Genomic DNA, 17946 nt, shown 5'->3' with positions numbered 1-17946 from the left:
TTACTATGTAAGATGGTGAAAGATTATCAACCGATTCTAATTATTCTTAAACTCCGTGTGAACCTTGTGAATCGGTCCAGCCGAATGATGTGAAAGAACCGATTCCAAAGTACCGATTCGTTGCGAGTCACATATCACTGTGGAGGAGGAGGAGGAGTCGATTGACATGGAGAATGCCTCCCTCACAGCGGAGGATATTTACTTCAGTGTGTTTTGGCGGCGATTAACTTCAGTAACGTTTTCACGGAGGCGTCCCGAATAAATTTAAGCAACACTCCGAGAGACGAGCCGAAACACTGAACGCGACGGCGGGAGGAAACGAACCAAACAACTCTGGAAAGGAGAGGAAAAGGCACCTCGAGCGTTGTTTATTTTGTCCTGACCACTCCAGCCTTTTCCTCTGGACAGTAATGTTGCGCAGTATTTGTTGCTTCCACGTTTGAGGGACCCTTTCGCCTTCTGGTCCCGTCTCAGGTCGTATTTTGAAGCTGTGGTCAGTAACGGTCTCTCGCAGCCGCGAGGAAGGAACGTTCGGGAATCCGCAGCCTGTGGAGCTCAGATGTAGCTCAACAAGCTAACGAGGCTAAAACGCTGAACTTTCCAACCGTCGGAATTTCTTCATGTTTTTTTGTGGATGGCGGGGGTGAACAGTACTTACTGTTGTCTCAAGACATGCGATGGGATTAAGTGAGGCCTTTCGACACGACAACAAAACTTCTCGGCTTCACTACAGGCGGTCAGGTAGGTGGAGGACTGAGCTTTCTCCTGCAGCGCTGAAGTGTCACACCTTCACACACAAGTCAGCTTCTTGCTGGAATCGTCCCGTTCCACCTTAAATGCTGCAGCAGCTGACTACACACTCATAGAATGAACGCCGTTTAAGGTGGAACGGGAAACGTCAAACAGGAGGCCAACTTCAGCCTCGTCACCTTCACTGTGTCAGTGATAAAACCACATTTTAACCTCAACGAAATGATGACTCGAGCAGAAATAAAGGCATTTACCAATGACCAGCTTAAATAAGTGAGTAACAGCTGTATAAATCTCATTAAGAGTTCCTTATAGAGCTGCGGCGGAGTTCATTTATGTGCTACGTCCAGCATCCATCAGTATAGGAGCTTAAAGGGCAGTTCCACCAAATTTTCGAAGTTTCTGTAACGATTAGTCGTTTATAGTGAAATAACATCATTGAGAGTGGTTTGAGGTGAGGCACCTCATTGTAGAGGAACATACTCAGATTTCTTTCCAGTGGTGGTGATGGGAGCTGGAGGTCACGACGACTGAAGAGCAGATATAGCCATTTTATTTCTAATTCAAAGTGAGTTTTTATTTGTACCGTTGATGATGCTAAAATATAAAAGGTCTCTTTGGGCCTCTGTGTTGTCTCAGAACACCCTCCATATATCTCTCCGTCATGAATAGGTTATATTTGTGTTGTATTTTCTGTGCGGCTTCTTTTGTTTACATCTCATCCGTTTAATTATTTAAATTTCTGAGAAGTGGGTGGAATTCCCCTTTAAGTCATTTAGGTCCCTGTTCTTCTCTCTTGGGCTCATTTTTGTCTACGAGGAATGGCTGAAGAACCGGAATGGGAGCGATGGGCATCAGCAAAGCGGAGAACCAACAGAACTAAATGACGCTGTACCCAAAGCTGATATGTTTGCCTTTATATGAAGTCGGATTAATGTTGCAGGGAGATGTAGCGTAACATGTACAGATGTGGTACAGTTAATAAAATACAGATGTTTCGTCAACAAAGCCCAGCATCATGTAAATGTTCTGCTTTTCTGGACATCAGTAACAGTCAGGTCAAAATGTTGGTCAAATCTAAGCGGTCCGATGCTTACTGATACTTATATGGTTCTGATGTCATCAGGCAGCCGGACCAATAGAGCCCGATTGGAATAATCATATGAAAAATTATTAATACGGTTAATTTTATTCAGCATTTTACACTGCGCTGCACTAAGTTCGGGTGAACAAATTTAATTATGTAATCTAATTTTGTAATGACGCATGCTGCACAGTGATCTTAAAGGGGAGTTCCTCCAAGTCTTCAAAATTTGGGAATAGTATAGAGCGGTTTGGTTATCCGGCCTTCCGCCCAGTGACCACTGGGATAGGCTCCAGCACCTCTCCATGACCCTGAGGGAGAAGTGGCTTAGAAAGTGTGCGTGTGCGTGCGTGCGTGTGTGCGTGCGTGTGTGTGTGTGTGCGTGTGTGTGTGCGTGTGTGTGTGTGTGCGTGTGTATGTGTGCGTGCGTGTGTGTGCGTGGTTTGGTGTGAAATGCTTCTTTGTTTTGAAACTTACTGACTCTGGTTTCCTTACAGTGGTGTTGATAGGAACCAGGTGTCACAGTTTCTACAACACAAAAAAATAGCCATTTTATTTACTGTCCAAAACCAGCAGTGAAAAATCAAGGTAAATATGAAAAAAAGTTTTCTTGGGGGACTTTTTTTCTTTTCTTTTTTTTATTACCGTAGAACACCCTGCGTGTACCCTGTTCCATGAATGGGTTGTAAAAAAAGTATTTTAGGCCCAAAGCTTCCCTCAGTAACTACTGTAAAACGGTGTGTCAGACACCAGGCAGTGTGTTCGTACCCCTTTTTTTGTGACGGCGCTTTTCGAGGTGTCAAACTCTTCAGACGTCCGGTTCCTATCACCACCACTGTGATCAATTCTGCCTCGGTGGGTTTATCTAGAACAGAGCATTTCACACCAAACCTCTCTGAATGACTTTGTTTACATCAGAACCATTTCATCATGACAGAGTTCAGTGCTTTGCGCTGACTGCAGTTTGTCCGCATCCATGCAATAAAACCGCAGTCAAGTCTACCAGTGATGGAGTTTCAGTGGTTCTCAGCCAGGTGGTCTGTTTAAAGCAGTGGTCATCAAAACCGGTCCGGCGTTCTTCATGGTTTTCCTGCTCTGACATACCTAAATTATCTCAGGATGGGATTATAATCAGGAGTGCTGGAAACATTTATGTTCAGGTACTCCAGGACCAGTGGTAAAGGGGAGCGCCACCAGTATTTCAAAATTTCTGCAGTTCAGTTGATGTAAACAAAGTAATTTGAAGAGGTTTGATGTGAAATGCCTTATTGTAGAGAAATGTACTGACTGATGTTCCTGATGGGAGCCAGAAGTTATGATGTCCATAACACTGATACACCCATCAGGCATAACATTATGACCACCTCCTTTTTTCTGCGCTCATTGTCCATTTTATCAGCTCCACTTACTGTATAGCTGCACTTTGTAGTTCTACAGCTACAGACTGTAGTCCATCTGTTTCTCTGATACTTTGTTAGCCCCTTTTACCCTGTTCTTCAGTGCTCAGGTACTGAGCAGGTACTATGCCTGATCAGGGTATATCCATTTGATTTGCTGCTCGTAATGACCAGTGCACATTATGTATTTCCTTTGCCTCATAGATGAAAAAAATAGATAAATAAATAAAAATAAAAAATGTAATAGTGAAGAATTTAAGTTTAAGTGTATGTTTTGTAATCTCAGAACTGTTGAAAGTCAGTGCCTCATATTTCAGGCAACATATGTATAACCCTTTTGTGTATTGAGTTTCTGTGAGGAGGCTTTCAGAGCCACTAAACTCTTCATATCACCACCACTGTGATCAGCTATGACTTGATGTACTTCATCTAGAATTGAGCATTTCACATCAAACCGCTCTGCGTGGCTTCGCGACTGGAGTAACGATAGAACTTGCTAAAATAGAGAAATTAGTGGAATTTCCCTTTCAGAAACACTACGTTAGGTAGTTTACATTGACGTGCACGTTTACAGGCCCTTTACAAGAAGACGCCAACGTACAATCACTGTGTTTCACTGTGGGCTTCATCACTTTGACTTGCCAAACTGACATAGTCACAGATTTGTCCTTCACTATTGATCAAGTCAAGGTAGTTGTGTGTGATATTTTTCCCCTTTTAGCACACCTCTTCTAAACATGCCTGATGCCATCACAAAAATGCTGTCCTTGTCCAGTCATCCTATTTCAGAGCTGAGGAATGTCAGATATGCCATGGTTCACATACTCGTTGTGTACCAGAGATTGCATACCCTGATCAGGACACTCAGAAAATACCTATGGCCTTCTGTAAGCATCTGAAAGTGAGGCCTTTGCTCTATTTAGCTTTCTATTTGCAGTCTCGTGTGGTCTGATTTGCTGCCAGGTACTGAAGCAGTGGGTTACGAAGACGGGTCCTCGTTCTGAATGTTTAAACTCTATGTGAAAGTCATTGTTATGAGTGTTTGAGGTGAAAGTGCGCTTTCAGTGCTGAATCATTGCCTGTCGCTGAACTCGGTGTCACTAAAACTGGTCAGAAGATAAGAACTGTTCAGTTGTTTGTTATATTATATGGAGCTTGTGCCACAATCAGCTGTGCTCTTTTAATGCAGGCAACCTCAGCTGTGTCATAAACTGAAAGAGATACAATCACATAAGCCTGTTTTGCCTGTTTAAACCAAAAATGTTATGACCCCATTTGTCCTGTTGATGTTTGTTAAGGCAAGAAAAGCGACGACTGATCACCGAGTGCCTTACCGAGGGTCATATTTGGCAAAGCAACTCAAGATTGATGATCTAAACTTAATATCTATGTGCATACAGTCTAGGGCAGAGGTCACTAGTAGGCGGACCGCGGTCCGAGTCGGGACCCAGACGCTGTCCTGTGCGGACCTGGATCTATAACCGATAAACTGTGGAGAATTATTTAAAACTCCCAGACCAATTGTACATATCACACGTGACACTCATCCAATCAGATAAGTGCGTTACGGTGAGCACTGACACTGGAGTGAGTGACGCACACACAGGGGAGGGACTAGGCGAGAAACAGCAGTCAGAGAAGAAAGTGAGTCAGAGGGAAGTTTTTACATGGTTTTCTCTAAAAACAGAAAAATGACCATAAGGCTTGTTGAAATATTAGTGAACTGTACTTTATTTGATTTGACATTCAGTTGGTGACGGTATAAGATGTTGATATTCCTACTAGGCTACTTCAGTTTATAGTATCTGGCACTGAATCATGATGACGCTCTGACGCTCCAGACCTTTGCTTGGTTCCCTCAAGGGTCCATCTCAGTACCTTCAGTCAGGGAACATAACTGAACCATAATCCACTGAAATTGTTTTCTAAGCTGTACTGACTCCACACATCCTGCCTCGCCTCCAGGCTTTTATGTTATTGTTCTGTTTTAAAATATTAGTTTATAAAAAGATACAAATATCTACTTTTCCACTGGGAAAAACTTATTTAAGGTACACAATTGGACCTTTAAAATGGCTGTTGCACCTTTGAGGGTACACTTACATTGTTTGTACCTTGATGAATGAATGATGTACCTGCATGGTACCTTTATTTCTAACGGTGTATACGACTGGATTACAGAGAGACTAGAACTCAGTGCAAAAATAACAATGATTATCTTACATTTGAGGTAGTGCGTGCTAGCTGGGTCCTAATATTACATGGAAATTTCCTTTTGGATGTTGAAATTTTATGGACGGTGCTACTTAAGTGACTTAAAAGCAGTTGTTATGTTTAGGATGAGTGTGAATGGCTGTATGTTAATGGTTTAATGACTGTATAGTACAGATGATTCCAGACCGGTTGAAACCTTTTTCAAGTCCATGGGACGGCAAGACGGCGTTAGTCTGGATCCTTGATTATGTTGCCTAGATAGACATACTACAGATGGGTCTTTGAGAGCACCACCCCAGTAACAGTGCTATATAAAGCATATAAGATGCACTGGTGAGTTAATGATGATGTAGTAAAGACTAAGCGACTTATTCTGACTTATTCTTATCATTTATTTTTGCTGAAGTGCATGAAAATCTTCTTGATGTTGATCTGGAGCAGTGAACAGCCAGGACGCTGTAAGCCAGGGGTCAGCAGCATGCAGCTCTTTCACCGTCTGGTTGCGGCTCCACAGCCGAATTAGATTTTTAGGTAAAATAAAATAATCCTCCTTGGCGGTAAAATAAAGCTCTGCTGACACAGTTTTAACAGTAGATGGTCTGAAACGCTGGGGTTAATGTATAACTGCTAATTCACCCTTCACCCTGAAGGGTGGCGCGCAGACTGCTGGTCACCATATCAATGACAGCTAGTTAACCTGGCTAACGAAACAGCTTGGAGAAAGATTTAAGACGAACCTTGATAATTTGGTGGCGAGTGGACTTACTTATCTGCCACAAGAAGCTGTCAAACGTTATAATATTTCTGTCCCGCCTTAAATAGTGCAGCAGATCTGGTGCCTCAGGCTCCGTTTTAAGGTGGAACGGAGGCGGAAGATTCAAACAAGCTGGCGAATGAGAAGCTGACTTCGGCCTCGTGAAAAGTCGACTGCTGAGAGACATTTGGCAGGAGTACATCAGCGCATGCTGAGACGTACTTGCAGCGGAGATGGTAAAATGGGTTTAAAATGCTGTGACTCTCATGGTGGTTTGACTTTCGTTGCTGTCCAAAGAAAAAGAAGCATCTCCAAAAATGTTTACAGGAAAGGGCGAAACACTAGTGCGTTAATGTAAAGAGGCTTCACTCCAAATGGTTTTGAAGCATTTCTGTTTGTCCAGTCATCATGATTTTTTCACAAAGCTAGTGCGTTGAAATGATGCATAAAAATAAAAGTTGACAAAAATGGACATGCATGATTTTTATCGGACAGCGAGGTTTTGTTGAAAGGACAGAATGGCTCTTCTTAACATTTGGGTTGCGAGACCTGCTCCAAGCACACGGTTAGGTGTAGTTGGCGATTGGTCCGAGGTCTTGTTTGCATATTATCCTTGCGATAAGAGTATTATGGTGGACAATACAACAATACGCAGCATTGTCTGTTAAAATAAGAGCAGCTGCACTATTGAAGCTTTCCTCCTGTCCTCCATCCTCTCAGAAAATGAGAAATCCACAGAGATGCACTTTTGGTGATTTATCGTATTGTTGTGAGGGGAACCAGCTGCTGCGAACGCTAACGGCTGGACGAATGTTTGGTCTTTTTAAAATGGCTCTAAACTGGGGTGCGGTGCACAACTGCCCAAGAGGGAAGCCAGTGTTTAGATGCTGGCAAAGCCGCACATTATGTCTCTCTTGTTTTTTTTTCTATTTCATTTGAAGGGGTTGAATTGGAATGTTGAGGGGTGGCACTTTATCCCATATCCGTCCGCTGTGTTGTTTTCTAAATGAATAAGGGGAAACGAGAACGTTTATTTGGAATGCGGCTTTATTCTGCTGGTTCTCACAGAGAGGAAAAAGATTCAGGAAAATGTAGCAGAAAATGAAAACTCTTCTCAGGCTGTGTGAAAATCGGAAAAGATGATGTTCTGGGAAAGGCAGGAATTTCTTTAAGGGAATATGCTGGAGGGAAGACTTGGATTTCAAGGGAACTGGAATCAGGCATCAGAAAGGGAATTTTATTTACATGATTTTACCTTCTTTTAGTGAACCAGACTGCAACAGAGGTGTGACGAGGTGGGAACTGGTGCTGATAGTCAAGCAGTTTAAGAACGTTAAAGGGAAATTCCACAAATTTTTCAAACTTTCTGTATAATTCAGTGATTGTGATGTAAACAAAGTGATTTTGAAAAGTGATGGTCTAGATCAAATTACCGAAAAAGGTGGTATCAGTCCAGATCAACCTAAATGATGGTTCTGTTCGTTTGTGGATGGTTTGGACAAATTACAGGACATTGAAGGCAGGCTCTCGTCACCTTTTAAACAAATAGAAGAAGAAAAAGGAATAGAAGTAAATATGTTTAACATTAAATTTTTATTTGCTATCTAAAACCACCGTTTTTTTTTGTTTTTATTATTTATATATATATATATATATATATATATATATATATATATATATATATATATATATATATATATATATATATATATATGTGTGTGTGTGTGTGTGTGTGTGTGTGTGTGTGTGTGTGTGTGTGTGTGCTCAGACATGCGATTCAGAATGGCTGTAATTTCAGTTCAGTGCTGTGAGCTTCAGGCATTACATTGTACATTGGACCCGATGCTGCAGTGAGCTGCGGGAGAATTCACTTGCGGGAATAAATCCGCATGACCGTTGAACTGACGTGTAAGGTTGGAATTGTTTTCCGTTACCACATCAAGGATGGTGGTCCTAATTTAATCAATTTTGTTCTGCCTTTTTTTTTCTTCTTCAGGCTGAAATTGCCCGTTTTCAGTCTAGAGTTCAGGTCGAGTGTCAAGTGAGTTAATTGCGCATCCAAGTCAAGACCCAAGTCCCCATTTCTGCTGTAACCAAACTGTAAACACACTTGGAAAGTTTCAGTTTTCAGGTCCAGAAATGAGATCTGTGTGCTTGAGTTGGCCGTATTTCCCCCCATAAATTTCGTTTGATCAGCTTCCATTACCCATCAAACAGTCCCTGCCATTTAATAAATTTCTAGCATTAGTAGTACGTCGATTTAATATGGAATGACTAATGTGCCTCTGAAATGAAAACAATGAAGAGTATTTTTAGTAGGAGGTTAAATCTGCAGGCCATGTTTTATTTTTCCCATTTACTGTGTAATGACTTTAGCAGACGTTAATGGCATGTGCCATCATCATTATAGCTAATTTATACGGATAGCCAGATTTTTCAAAACGTGTGTAGATCATTACAATGATTTATTTGTTTGGTCTTTTGTTTTTCAAGGTCTGCTGAGGACAGTCACACCCCAGAAAATGTGAAAGGCTCATTAAAAAGCCCTCCACCACATTAGTCTTGCAGAAATAGCAATGGAGAGGAGCAAGCGCAACTCCATTGCTGGGTTCCCTACGCGGCCTAATCGCCTGGAGGACCTGGACGGTGGAGGCGTTGGAGGTGAGATGGGCCCTGCCCAGTTGGATAGGGTTTGCACCTCTTCCTATCGTGCCCTCATCAGTGCCTTCTCCTGCCTGACGCGCCTTGATGACTTCATATGTGAACGGATTGGCTCTGGCTTCTTCTCAGAGGTCTACAAGGTAAAATAAATAAATAAATAAATAAATAATAGTGCTGTTAGTTTAATCACTGTGGTTAAAATGTACACATGGTAAAGCTTGCGTATTGTTAGAAAATTATAGGCCCTGGTACTGATAACAGTTATTTAGTATAGATTAGTTTTTAAACATCAGTGGACCAAGAACTCATCCCTGGGGAACACCAGCAAGCAACTTTGTATGTACTGTAATTATTTAATTCACCAGTTATTGCAAACGATAAGAATTTCAGCATTCCTCCTGGGCAAAAAGGACAAAAAGAGCCTGAATTCAGACCATCTCTGGTTATTCCGAGTGGCACTACCAAGTCGACAACATGCCAGTTTGCTGTATAAGCCTAAATGCGGAATTGTTGGTTGGCAAGTTCGTTCAGGATAAAGTTCAGGCTTGTGGATTTAACCATGCTTGTTAAATTTCTCCGGAAGACTCCGAAGGTCCGTTCTTTGTTGCTGCCCCATGTGTCAATAGAAGGGCAGTTGCTGTTTGTACAGAGGATGACAATTGGAAACTATGTAAGCTGTGAACAGATGGTTGTTTTTTTGCCAGGAGACTTGCTTTGGGACACTGACTTGCAGCATAGTTGCCATTCCATGATAATAAAATAAGCGTTAGACCAGGAGAGCTGACTGAGCAGTAGAAGTTAGTTGCACTGGAAGATGCGGTTGAGTTTGCTACGTGATGTCGGACATCTGTTTTCGCACTGCTTAAGCGTGATTCACAACCATTGTAGGAAACCAGATACCACAGATCTTTGGGTAGAAGACCACAGACTGAAGGTATTATTTACTGCTTTAAATAATGACATGTATGTTTCAGACGGTCAGTTCCTTTTTATGTTATCAAATATGACTGCAGCCCAGAAACCTGACAGTTGCGCTTTATTATTAGTATCAGAACCAGTTTGGCTCTGTTGCCATGCTGACCTTAGATGAAGTAGTGCAGTGAGCAATCTGATGCTGGTTTCCGTGACTGGCTGTGTATTAATGCAATGCTCTGAAAGGGTCCTGTGGAAATTGGAGGTCAGATGAGGCCTGGGGAGCTGAGCTTTGTGCCTGGCTGGGTCTAACCCATTGCAGAGATCAATTATTCTGTCAGTAGGGCTGATCTAAAAATAATTTTTAACATATTTTCTTATTTAGGAAATTGTAATTATTGATTACACTCATGGAACAATATAAGCCAGATCCAAGAACTGCTTTACATCTAAGCATCCAAGACGTTCTCTATCACTGTAGAGCAGGTATGTATAGTATAGGCTAACGCAAACGTTTGGTGGTCAGGTGATTTTTTTTTTTTTTTTTTTTTTTTTTTTTTTTTTTTTTTTTAGCATTTCAGTGCGCGATTTCTATTCATTTGCTAAACTGAACATCTTGGAAACTATCGTTTTGGCTCTTGACCGGTTTTCCCCAATATGTTAAGTTCAGCAAGTAAATATAAGTTGTGCATTCAAATTTATAACCAAATGCCACGTATATAAGTTCCCAGTAGAGGGTGTATTGATTAATTTGCAATAAAAAAAAAGCATGTAATTTGAGCTGAGCTGCTCAAACTTTGGCGTAAGACTTTATATTTATAGAGAATGTTTGATGCCTGTAACCCTTTGCAGTAACACTGATGATGGTGGTGGTGGTGTGTCAGTGTGTTGCACTGGTATGAGTGGATCAGACACAGCAGTGCTGCTGGAGTTCTTAAACACTCTGTCCGCTCACTTTCCACTCTCAGTCCCCTCTAGTCCTTCATCAGTGGTCACAGGACACTGTTGGCTGGATATTTTTGGTTGGTGGACAGCGGCACTGAGGTGCTTAAAAACTCAGAACAGCGCAACACACACCATCACCACTACGTAAGTGTTACTGCAATGCTGAGAATGATCCACCACCCAAATAGTACCTGCTCTGTGAGGGTCCATGGGGGTCCTGACCACTGAAGAACAGGGTAACAGAGTATCAGAGAAACAGATGTAACTGTAGAACTACAAAGCGCACCTGTACAGTAAGTGGAGCTGATAAGATGGACAATGAGCGTAGAAACAAGGAGGGGTGTGTGTGTGTGTGTGTGTGTGTGTGTGTGTGTGTGTGTGTGTGTGTGTGTGTGTTGTTTTTAGGGGTGCTTTGAGAACAACTGTTTAAGTGCTTATCAGATACATCAACAAGTATTCAACGCCTGAAAACTGCTTTGCAGTACATGTTTGGGTTAGACTGGGAAGACAAAGTATGGTTTTGTTGAGGGGTTCCTCGCAATCGTAATCTTCTCAATATTTATTCAAGCCAGTTTGAGTGTGTGAAGCATGTGGCGCAGACAGGGTTAACTCAGTGAACCAAATGCCCCATGTGGCTGGGGGATGGGCTGCCTGCTGTCAGCCTGTCTGGAGCGGCATCTCACTGATGAGTTTTCACTATCGCTTTTATTTTTGCTGTTCGACAGACCACACGTGACTTACTTTGTGTCCAAGTAGTGTCATATTTACAGCTGTCATGCCCGCAGCCCCGCTGCGCGTGAATAACTGGTTTTGTTCATAGTAACGCACAACTAACCTTGGCATCTTTATCACCTGTCTGCACCAACAGTGGAATACATAATCCTCATCCTTTGTTGAACGCAGACCATGATTGTTTTGAGAGTTCATCTCCTAGGCTAGTGACGAGAACCTAAACCACCAGAACCTTCTTAAAAAACAATGGAATATAACTGAGCTTCTACATTTTAAGCAGGGCATATCTTAATAGAAAGAGATCACGAATCACAGCTTTAAATAACACACACACACACTTTCTAAGCCGCTTCTCCCTCATCATCAGGCAGATGGCAGGATACACCCTGGACAGGTCGCCAGTCCATCGCAGGGCAGACAGATAGACACAGACAGTCACTCACACCTAGGGGCAATGAAACATGTCCAATTGGCCTGACTGCATGTCTTTGGACTGTGGGAGGAAACCGGAGAACCCGGATGAAACCCACGCAGACACGGGGAGAACATGCAAACACAGAGAGGACCCGGTCACCCGGCTGGGGAATCGAACCCAGGTCCTCCTCGTTGTGAGGCAACAGCGCTACCCACCGCGCCACCACGCCGCCGCTTTAAATAACAGTTTTATGTATTTAAGCTTTGTCATTTGAACACATAGCATTGATTATTCAATAATAGACCGTCAATATGGATTTGCAATGTGGAGACAGTGCCTGGGGCTGCGTCTAAGCCAGGCTGTTCGCCCGCTAGGTGTGCCGTAAGGTCGGTGCCTTGGTATCCAGGCAACTGCTAAATCACCTGGAGTCAGTGCACTGCTGAGGTGGGACCGGCGTCTTCGTAAAGAAGGAGATCCTTTTATTGTAGTTTCTATGCTTGAAGTTGTAGTTTGACTAAAAATCTAATTACCATTTACCACAGGTGTAGTCAGAGCCGGAGTCGTGTAGGGTCACAGGTTTGCTTTAGTGGTTTTGGAAGCTACAAGCTAATATATAGCACGTAATCAATACCTGTACTCATCTAAATTAACATGTTTCTGGATTGTAACCCGAGAACATTGTAACCTCATGCATTTGTACTTAGTAATCAAATGCATCTCTAGTAAGTCAGATCGAAACCCAATTGCTATAAGACATGTGCTATGCAAAATAGCTGCCTGTGTTGAAGAAGCTGTTTAGCCTTCTGTGTTGGTCATCACGGTCGTAGACTGTGTGCACTGAAATGTAATATGTTGTAGTGATTTAGGGAATAAAGACAAGGCAAAGTTAAAATGAACCAAACTGGCCCTTTGTTTTAACTAGCTTGGCCCGCTGAAAAGCAACTCAAAAAGAAATGAACCAGAGGGCGAGGTCTTCCCCATAAGCAGAACAGCAGAGGGACATGCCGTCACAGTATTTAGAGGGGTTTCGGTTGTGTTTCAGAGAGACGGACGCATCTGGCTACAGTATGTCTCATCATCACCCCTTGAAGTGGTTTGTGCGATCTGATTTAGGCCTGTTTTAAATATGTTTTGGGTGTTTATATCTGCCTTTTTGTATGTGGATAATCTCTCTCTGGATAAATTTCTCAAGATGCATCAAATGACTAGGTATAAACGGGGACTTACCCTGCTCTCACACAGACATCGACCTTTAACCACCAGTGATCAGATCAGATACATTTCAGCTGAAAATGAAACTCCTAAAAAGAAATTGCCTGTCTATAAATCCTGTGTTTGTGATCACCGTCTGTTTATGTACCGCAGATACACACGTTTGAGCACTGCTGCCTTTACTGGCATCACTAGTTAGAATACATTTCAAGGAACCAAAATAGAGGGACACTGTTTTACCATTGTGATGGTAAAGCATGTTCCCTTTAGTATTTGCCACATCCTTTTGCTCCTAATTTGCATAAAGAGACACCAACTCCACCTTCTTTGCACCACCGTTGTTCTCGCTGCTGGTATGAATGCAGCGTTAGACTATGTATTTCCAACACTGACATACTGTTATCTACAATTTGTTACAATGGACAAATGTATGGCCAAAATTTAGGCTTCAATATGACCGGTACCACTTTTGTTGCTACTCTTGGTGGCTTTGCAATGTTCTATGGTGCCAAACTTTCACTTTAAAACACGTCCTTTACAAGTGACAGACTTCCTGATCTATTGCTTTAATACAGCAGTTAAATAAATACAGTAATAAATGAATAAACCGGCCGTGAACACGGCGTTTAATATGTTTTAATGTTCAGTTCCTTCCTCCTAATTATAGCTCCTTAACAAGCAGCTTGTTGCTACGTCAGAGTAACGAGCTCCACCCACTCACCGCTCAGGCGGCAGTTCGTTCTCCATCTCCTTACACTAAATTCCCAAACTGTCGTCTCCACTGAGCAGCTTTTTGTTTTTTATTGGGTCAGTTTTATGTCTCAGTCTGATTTGGTCGGACTCTGAAGATCAGACACGTCTGGCGAATGGTGTTGGGTTCATTTCTGGCTGATTCCAGGTTGTTCAGCTGTTCTTCTGTCACAGCTGCCGACTGAAAAGCTGCTCAGTGGTGACGAGAGTTTGGGAATTTAGTGTCGTCTCATCTTCATGGTCTGACCAAATCGGCTGTCGGTCAAATGTGATCTTAACAGTGTCTGTTTTCTGTTTCTGCACGAAGTAAGAAGTAAAAACGTTCAAATAACTTGAGCGTCTCCTACAGCTGTCAAAGTCGTTGCTTAGCAATGGTGTCTTGGCAGAGTGATGGTGTTTGTGAAAAACCTGTGATGCTATGGCGAAATATCAGCACAGTTAGAACACATAACATCTATTAACGTCTAACATAACGTCCATTTAACATCTGTTAAAAGGACGAGCTGATTGTTGTGAGTTATCTTTACACATGCATTCTGAACCCCAAATACCTTTTGTCACAAAAGTTGTTATTGTCCAGTATCAAGGCACAGCAAGTCATATTTTACAGTAGAAATGGTCGAACAGAACACGATAAATCCGCTCAGCGACTCAGCCTTCGGTATTCAGGTCAAACTTGAGTAGCACCAAACAAAAGTATTTAGCATTAGTATTGCAGCGCTATCAGTCATCCGTGACACCAGTGATCAGAACCACTCCGATTACTATCCACACGTCTTCATTTACATAACTGAACTGGGCCCGGATGTCTTTATAGACATGAGGCATCAAAGTAAAGCTCTGTGTGGATACGTAGGGCGCCAATACGTTTAGTTCAGAGAATATAGATGGTGATGTCATTTTAAACCCTTATAATAAAAGAAGCTGAACTCAGTGTTTTTTCTACTGAAAGTCAACCCGTTTTTCCCCAAATCTGGGCTCTAAACTATAAACAGACGCCGTCTCTTCAGTGATCTGCTCTGGAAACATCACTTTTATAAAATAACACAAAGAGCGTCGGAGATTTTTGCCTTTCAACAGTAAATTGTAAGCATATAGCGATATGTGTGGTCATAAAAGACGTTCTGTTAATTTGTGTGGAGCCTTTACCCAAAAAAATAAATAAATAAATAAAATATTTCATGTAGTTACTGAATAGTTTGCCTTACGATTTGCTCACGTAAATTCAGATAGACAAACCAAAATATACCCTGAAGTTCCTCATTCACAGATGCACCACATTGTCTGAGGTGGTGTTTATTCTGAACTCTAATGAAATGCATGAAGCCCAACACTAACTAGCATGTGTGCCAATCTTTTGGCTGAGACCTCAGTGCTGTTTTTGGGCAACAGCACCTTTTTTTTTTTTTAAAGTATTTTTTAAGAGTTAACATTGCCTGATACCGAATTAGTCTAAGTGGGTATTTTCATTATCAGCAGTGCTAACACTGCTAGCCTGCTGCAGGCTTATTCTGCATGTTTGTTCTGTGCTCCTCGTGATGTGTCATTACCCCAGCTATGGTTTGTTGGTTTATCTTCAGCTTTAGGAAGTTGACCCTGGCCATCGCCGAAGTTGCTTTTTCTCACTCAGTCATAGAGGCTTCCTGTGGTTTATCTTTCTCAACATATTTTTGTCCATCAGAGAAGAGCAGATGAAGAGGAAGCCGAGAAGCAGCTCTGCTGAAGCTCGTTAAAGAGAGGAGTTTGTGTATTAGCTGACATGGTAACGAGGCCTAGTCATGCAGTTTTGCTTCATGGTTTCAAGCCGGTGGCCTGCTATCAAGTCAACTTGGTCTCATTTATCTGAATGACAGACTGTGGGGGAGTTCATGTTAATTATAGCTAGTAATTGACATGTTAGAAATTATTATTATTATTATTATTATTATTATTGTTAATGGAAATCCTGATATGAAGGCAGGAAGAGTGAAACATACAATATCGTGATACTTGATGACATTTTCACAAATCATGATAAACATCACATTATGCAAAATGTACTTTTCTGAGGCACTTGATTAGTTGGTTACTTCCAGAAGACATTAATAATAGCACATGTAAAAATATCAAAAACTGATGAGGGTGAACTGATTTTTGTTCTACAGTTCATATGTTGTGCTTCACTTAATATGGCTATGCTGAAATAATTATGCTCCCCTTTTTAATTAAATATGCAGCTAGATGATCGTTTAGTTTACATTTTAGTAAAGTCCTTTTTTAATCTGCTACAATTGTGGCTAAAAGACAAAGTCTAACAATAAAAGTAAGTAACAGAGTGGAATAAAGTGCAGTGTAGAATATGTGAGCAGGGAATATGTAGAAGAGGCAAATAAAATAACGAAATGACAGCAGCAGAGTGAAAGTAGCCGTACTAGCAGAGATGATTTAACAGACTGAGACCTTCTAATACAGTAACACCTACAGTTGAAGGAAAGTTCCACAGATTTTTACAAAATTTCAACGTGTTTGAATGATTGGCTTGGAGGTAAAGTCACTTAGAATCGCTCACTGTGGTGGAGACAGAAACCAGGCGTCTGAAGAGTTTAATGCCTCTACATGAAGAAAGATATTGCATGAAATGTTTATGAAAATTATGCCAGAGTCCGTGGTTTTGAATAGTAAATGAAATGTCCATATCTGTGTTGTAGACATTCCCCCCACCCCCCCAAGAGTGTTTTTTGGAGACTGAAAAGATATACTTACCACACAAGCGCTTAAATTGCTAGGGCCCACCAGCAGGCCCGAAGTTTTATTACAGACTACTATAAGCTAAGAATAGCTCAGCCAGATTGTTTTGATGTCACTGTAGTGAGTTTGTAATGAGTCTGAAATGAATTTATTTAGAGGTTTTTAATATGATAATAAAACCTGTCATCTGAGCCGCATTTTATGATATACAGTACTGTGCGAAAGTTTTAGGCATCTAAGCAAATTTTAAACAATCACCTCAGCAGTGAGTTTATCACAGTATACATTAGAATAAAGTTGTATTCATAATTCAAATAAACAGAAAAACAATAAAAAGTAACAAGAATTTCTTGGGTCCATATTTTCCCTTGACACCTTCACAGCCGCCACAGAGACTCGTTAATATCATCAATTACATCATATATACATGACGTGTGTGTGTGTGTGTGTGTGTGCCTGAGACTTGGTACAGTACTGTAAAATATCACCCCTTTAATCGTGGTAAATTCATTGCCTTTCGTGGTTTGTTGGTTTATTTTACCATGCATGTGATGCAAAATAGGACAGTTACTGAACTACTTATGCGTTTCAACAACATGGATAGTTTACACATTCCCCAATTATCATACAAGCAACGCATTAGATGTCGCTGGATTCTATAACTGTCCTGTCAAAATTTCAGATTCAAATGTGTGAAAGGAAAGTGTGGCTTTAGGTGTTAATTAATGTTGCGTGTAAACTCAGTCAGTATCTTCGCAGCCGAGTTCCTTGGTACTCATGCTTCATCTGTTGACGTTGTTTTCTCAGTCAAACAAGCTGGCAGCTTATTTGGTATCAGACATGTAGTAAAATAAAGCATTAAACATAAATCGTGAGAGGCCGTGTTTGCGGAAAGGGTCAGTAGCTTTATCTGTTATTCCTTTGCTGCTAGCTAAAGGAAACTTTATCTGCCAGATAAAGGGGTCATAAATACCTTTTAAACATGTAGAACGTGGTTCTTCAATTCCAGTCCTGGATGACCGTGTCCAGCCCAGTTTGATGATTTCCCTGTGCAAACACACCCCCTAAATCAACAGATGAGTTGAACCAGGAGTGTTTGAGCAGGGAAATGACCAAACTGTGCTGGACATGGTCATCCAGGACCAGAACTGAAGATCCCTAATGTGGAACAACTATAAGGGTATGGGTTTTGTGAGGATTTACTCCGATGGGCTCCTACACTACACAGCTTCTGCTGTTATGGACAGTTGTTGTCTTCAGTGTCAAATGAGCATTTTTGGGAATTTAACTCGCTTGTTGTTGAGTACTTAGAAGATTACAGAGAATTCCTAGAAGTAAATAATGGTTTTCTCAGTCAAACAGTAAATATACAACATGTTAAACATATTTACAC

At 41.4% G+C, this 17946-nt stretch overlaps 1 protein-coding gene across 1 annotated transcript in view; it reads left to right on the top strand.

Moving 5' to 3' along the window:
• The first annotated feature begins 151 nt into the window (after positions 1–151).
• Positions 152–17946, top strand: part of tesk2 (testis associated actin remodelling kinase 2) — a 61448-nt gene continuing 43653 nt past the window's right edge. Inside the window, exons 1-2 of the mRNA XM_017705999.2 lie at positions 152–741; positions 8693–9000. Of these exons, the coding sequence (XP_017561488.1) occupies positions 8776–9000 (225 nt within the window). The 5' untranslated portion in view covers positions 152–741; positions 8693–8775. The remainder of the gene's footprint in view (positions 742–8692; positions 9001–17946) is intronic.

Source organism: Pygocentrus nattereri, chromosome 19 (genome assembly GCF_015220715.1).
Source record: "Pygocentrus nattereri isolate fPygNat1 chromosome 19, fPygNat1.pri, whole genome shotgun sequence".
NCBI classification, from domain to species: Eukaryota; Metazoa; Chordata; class Actinopteri; order Characiformes; family Serrasalmidae; genus Pygocentrus; species Pygocentrus nattereri.
This window is presented reverse-complemented; position numbering and strand designations above follow the sequence as displayed.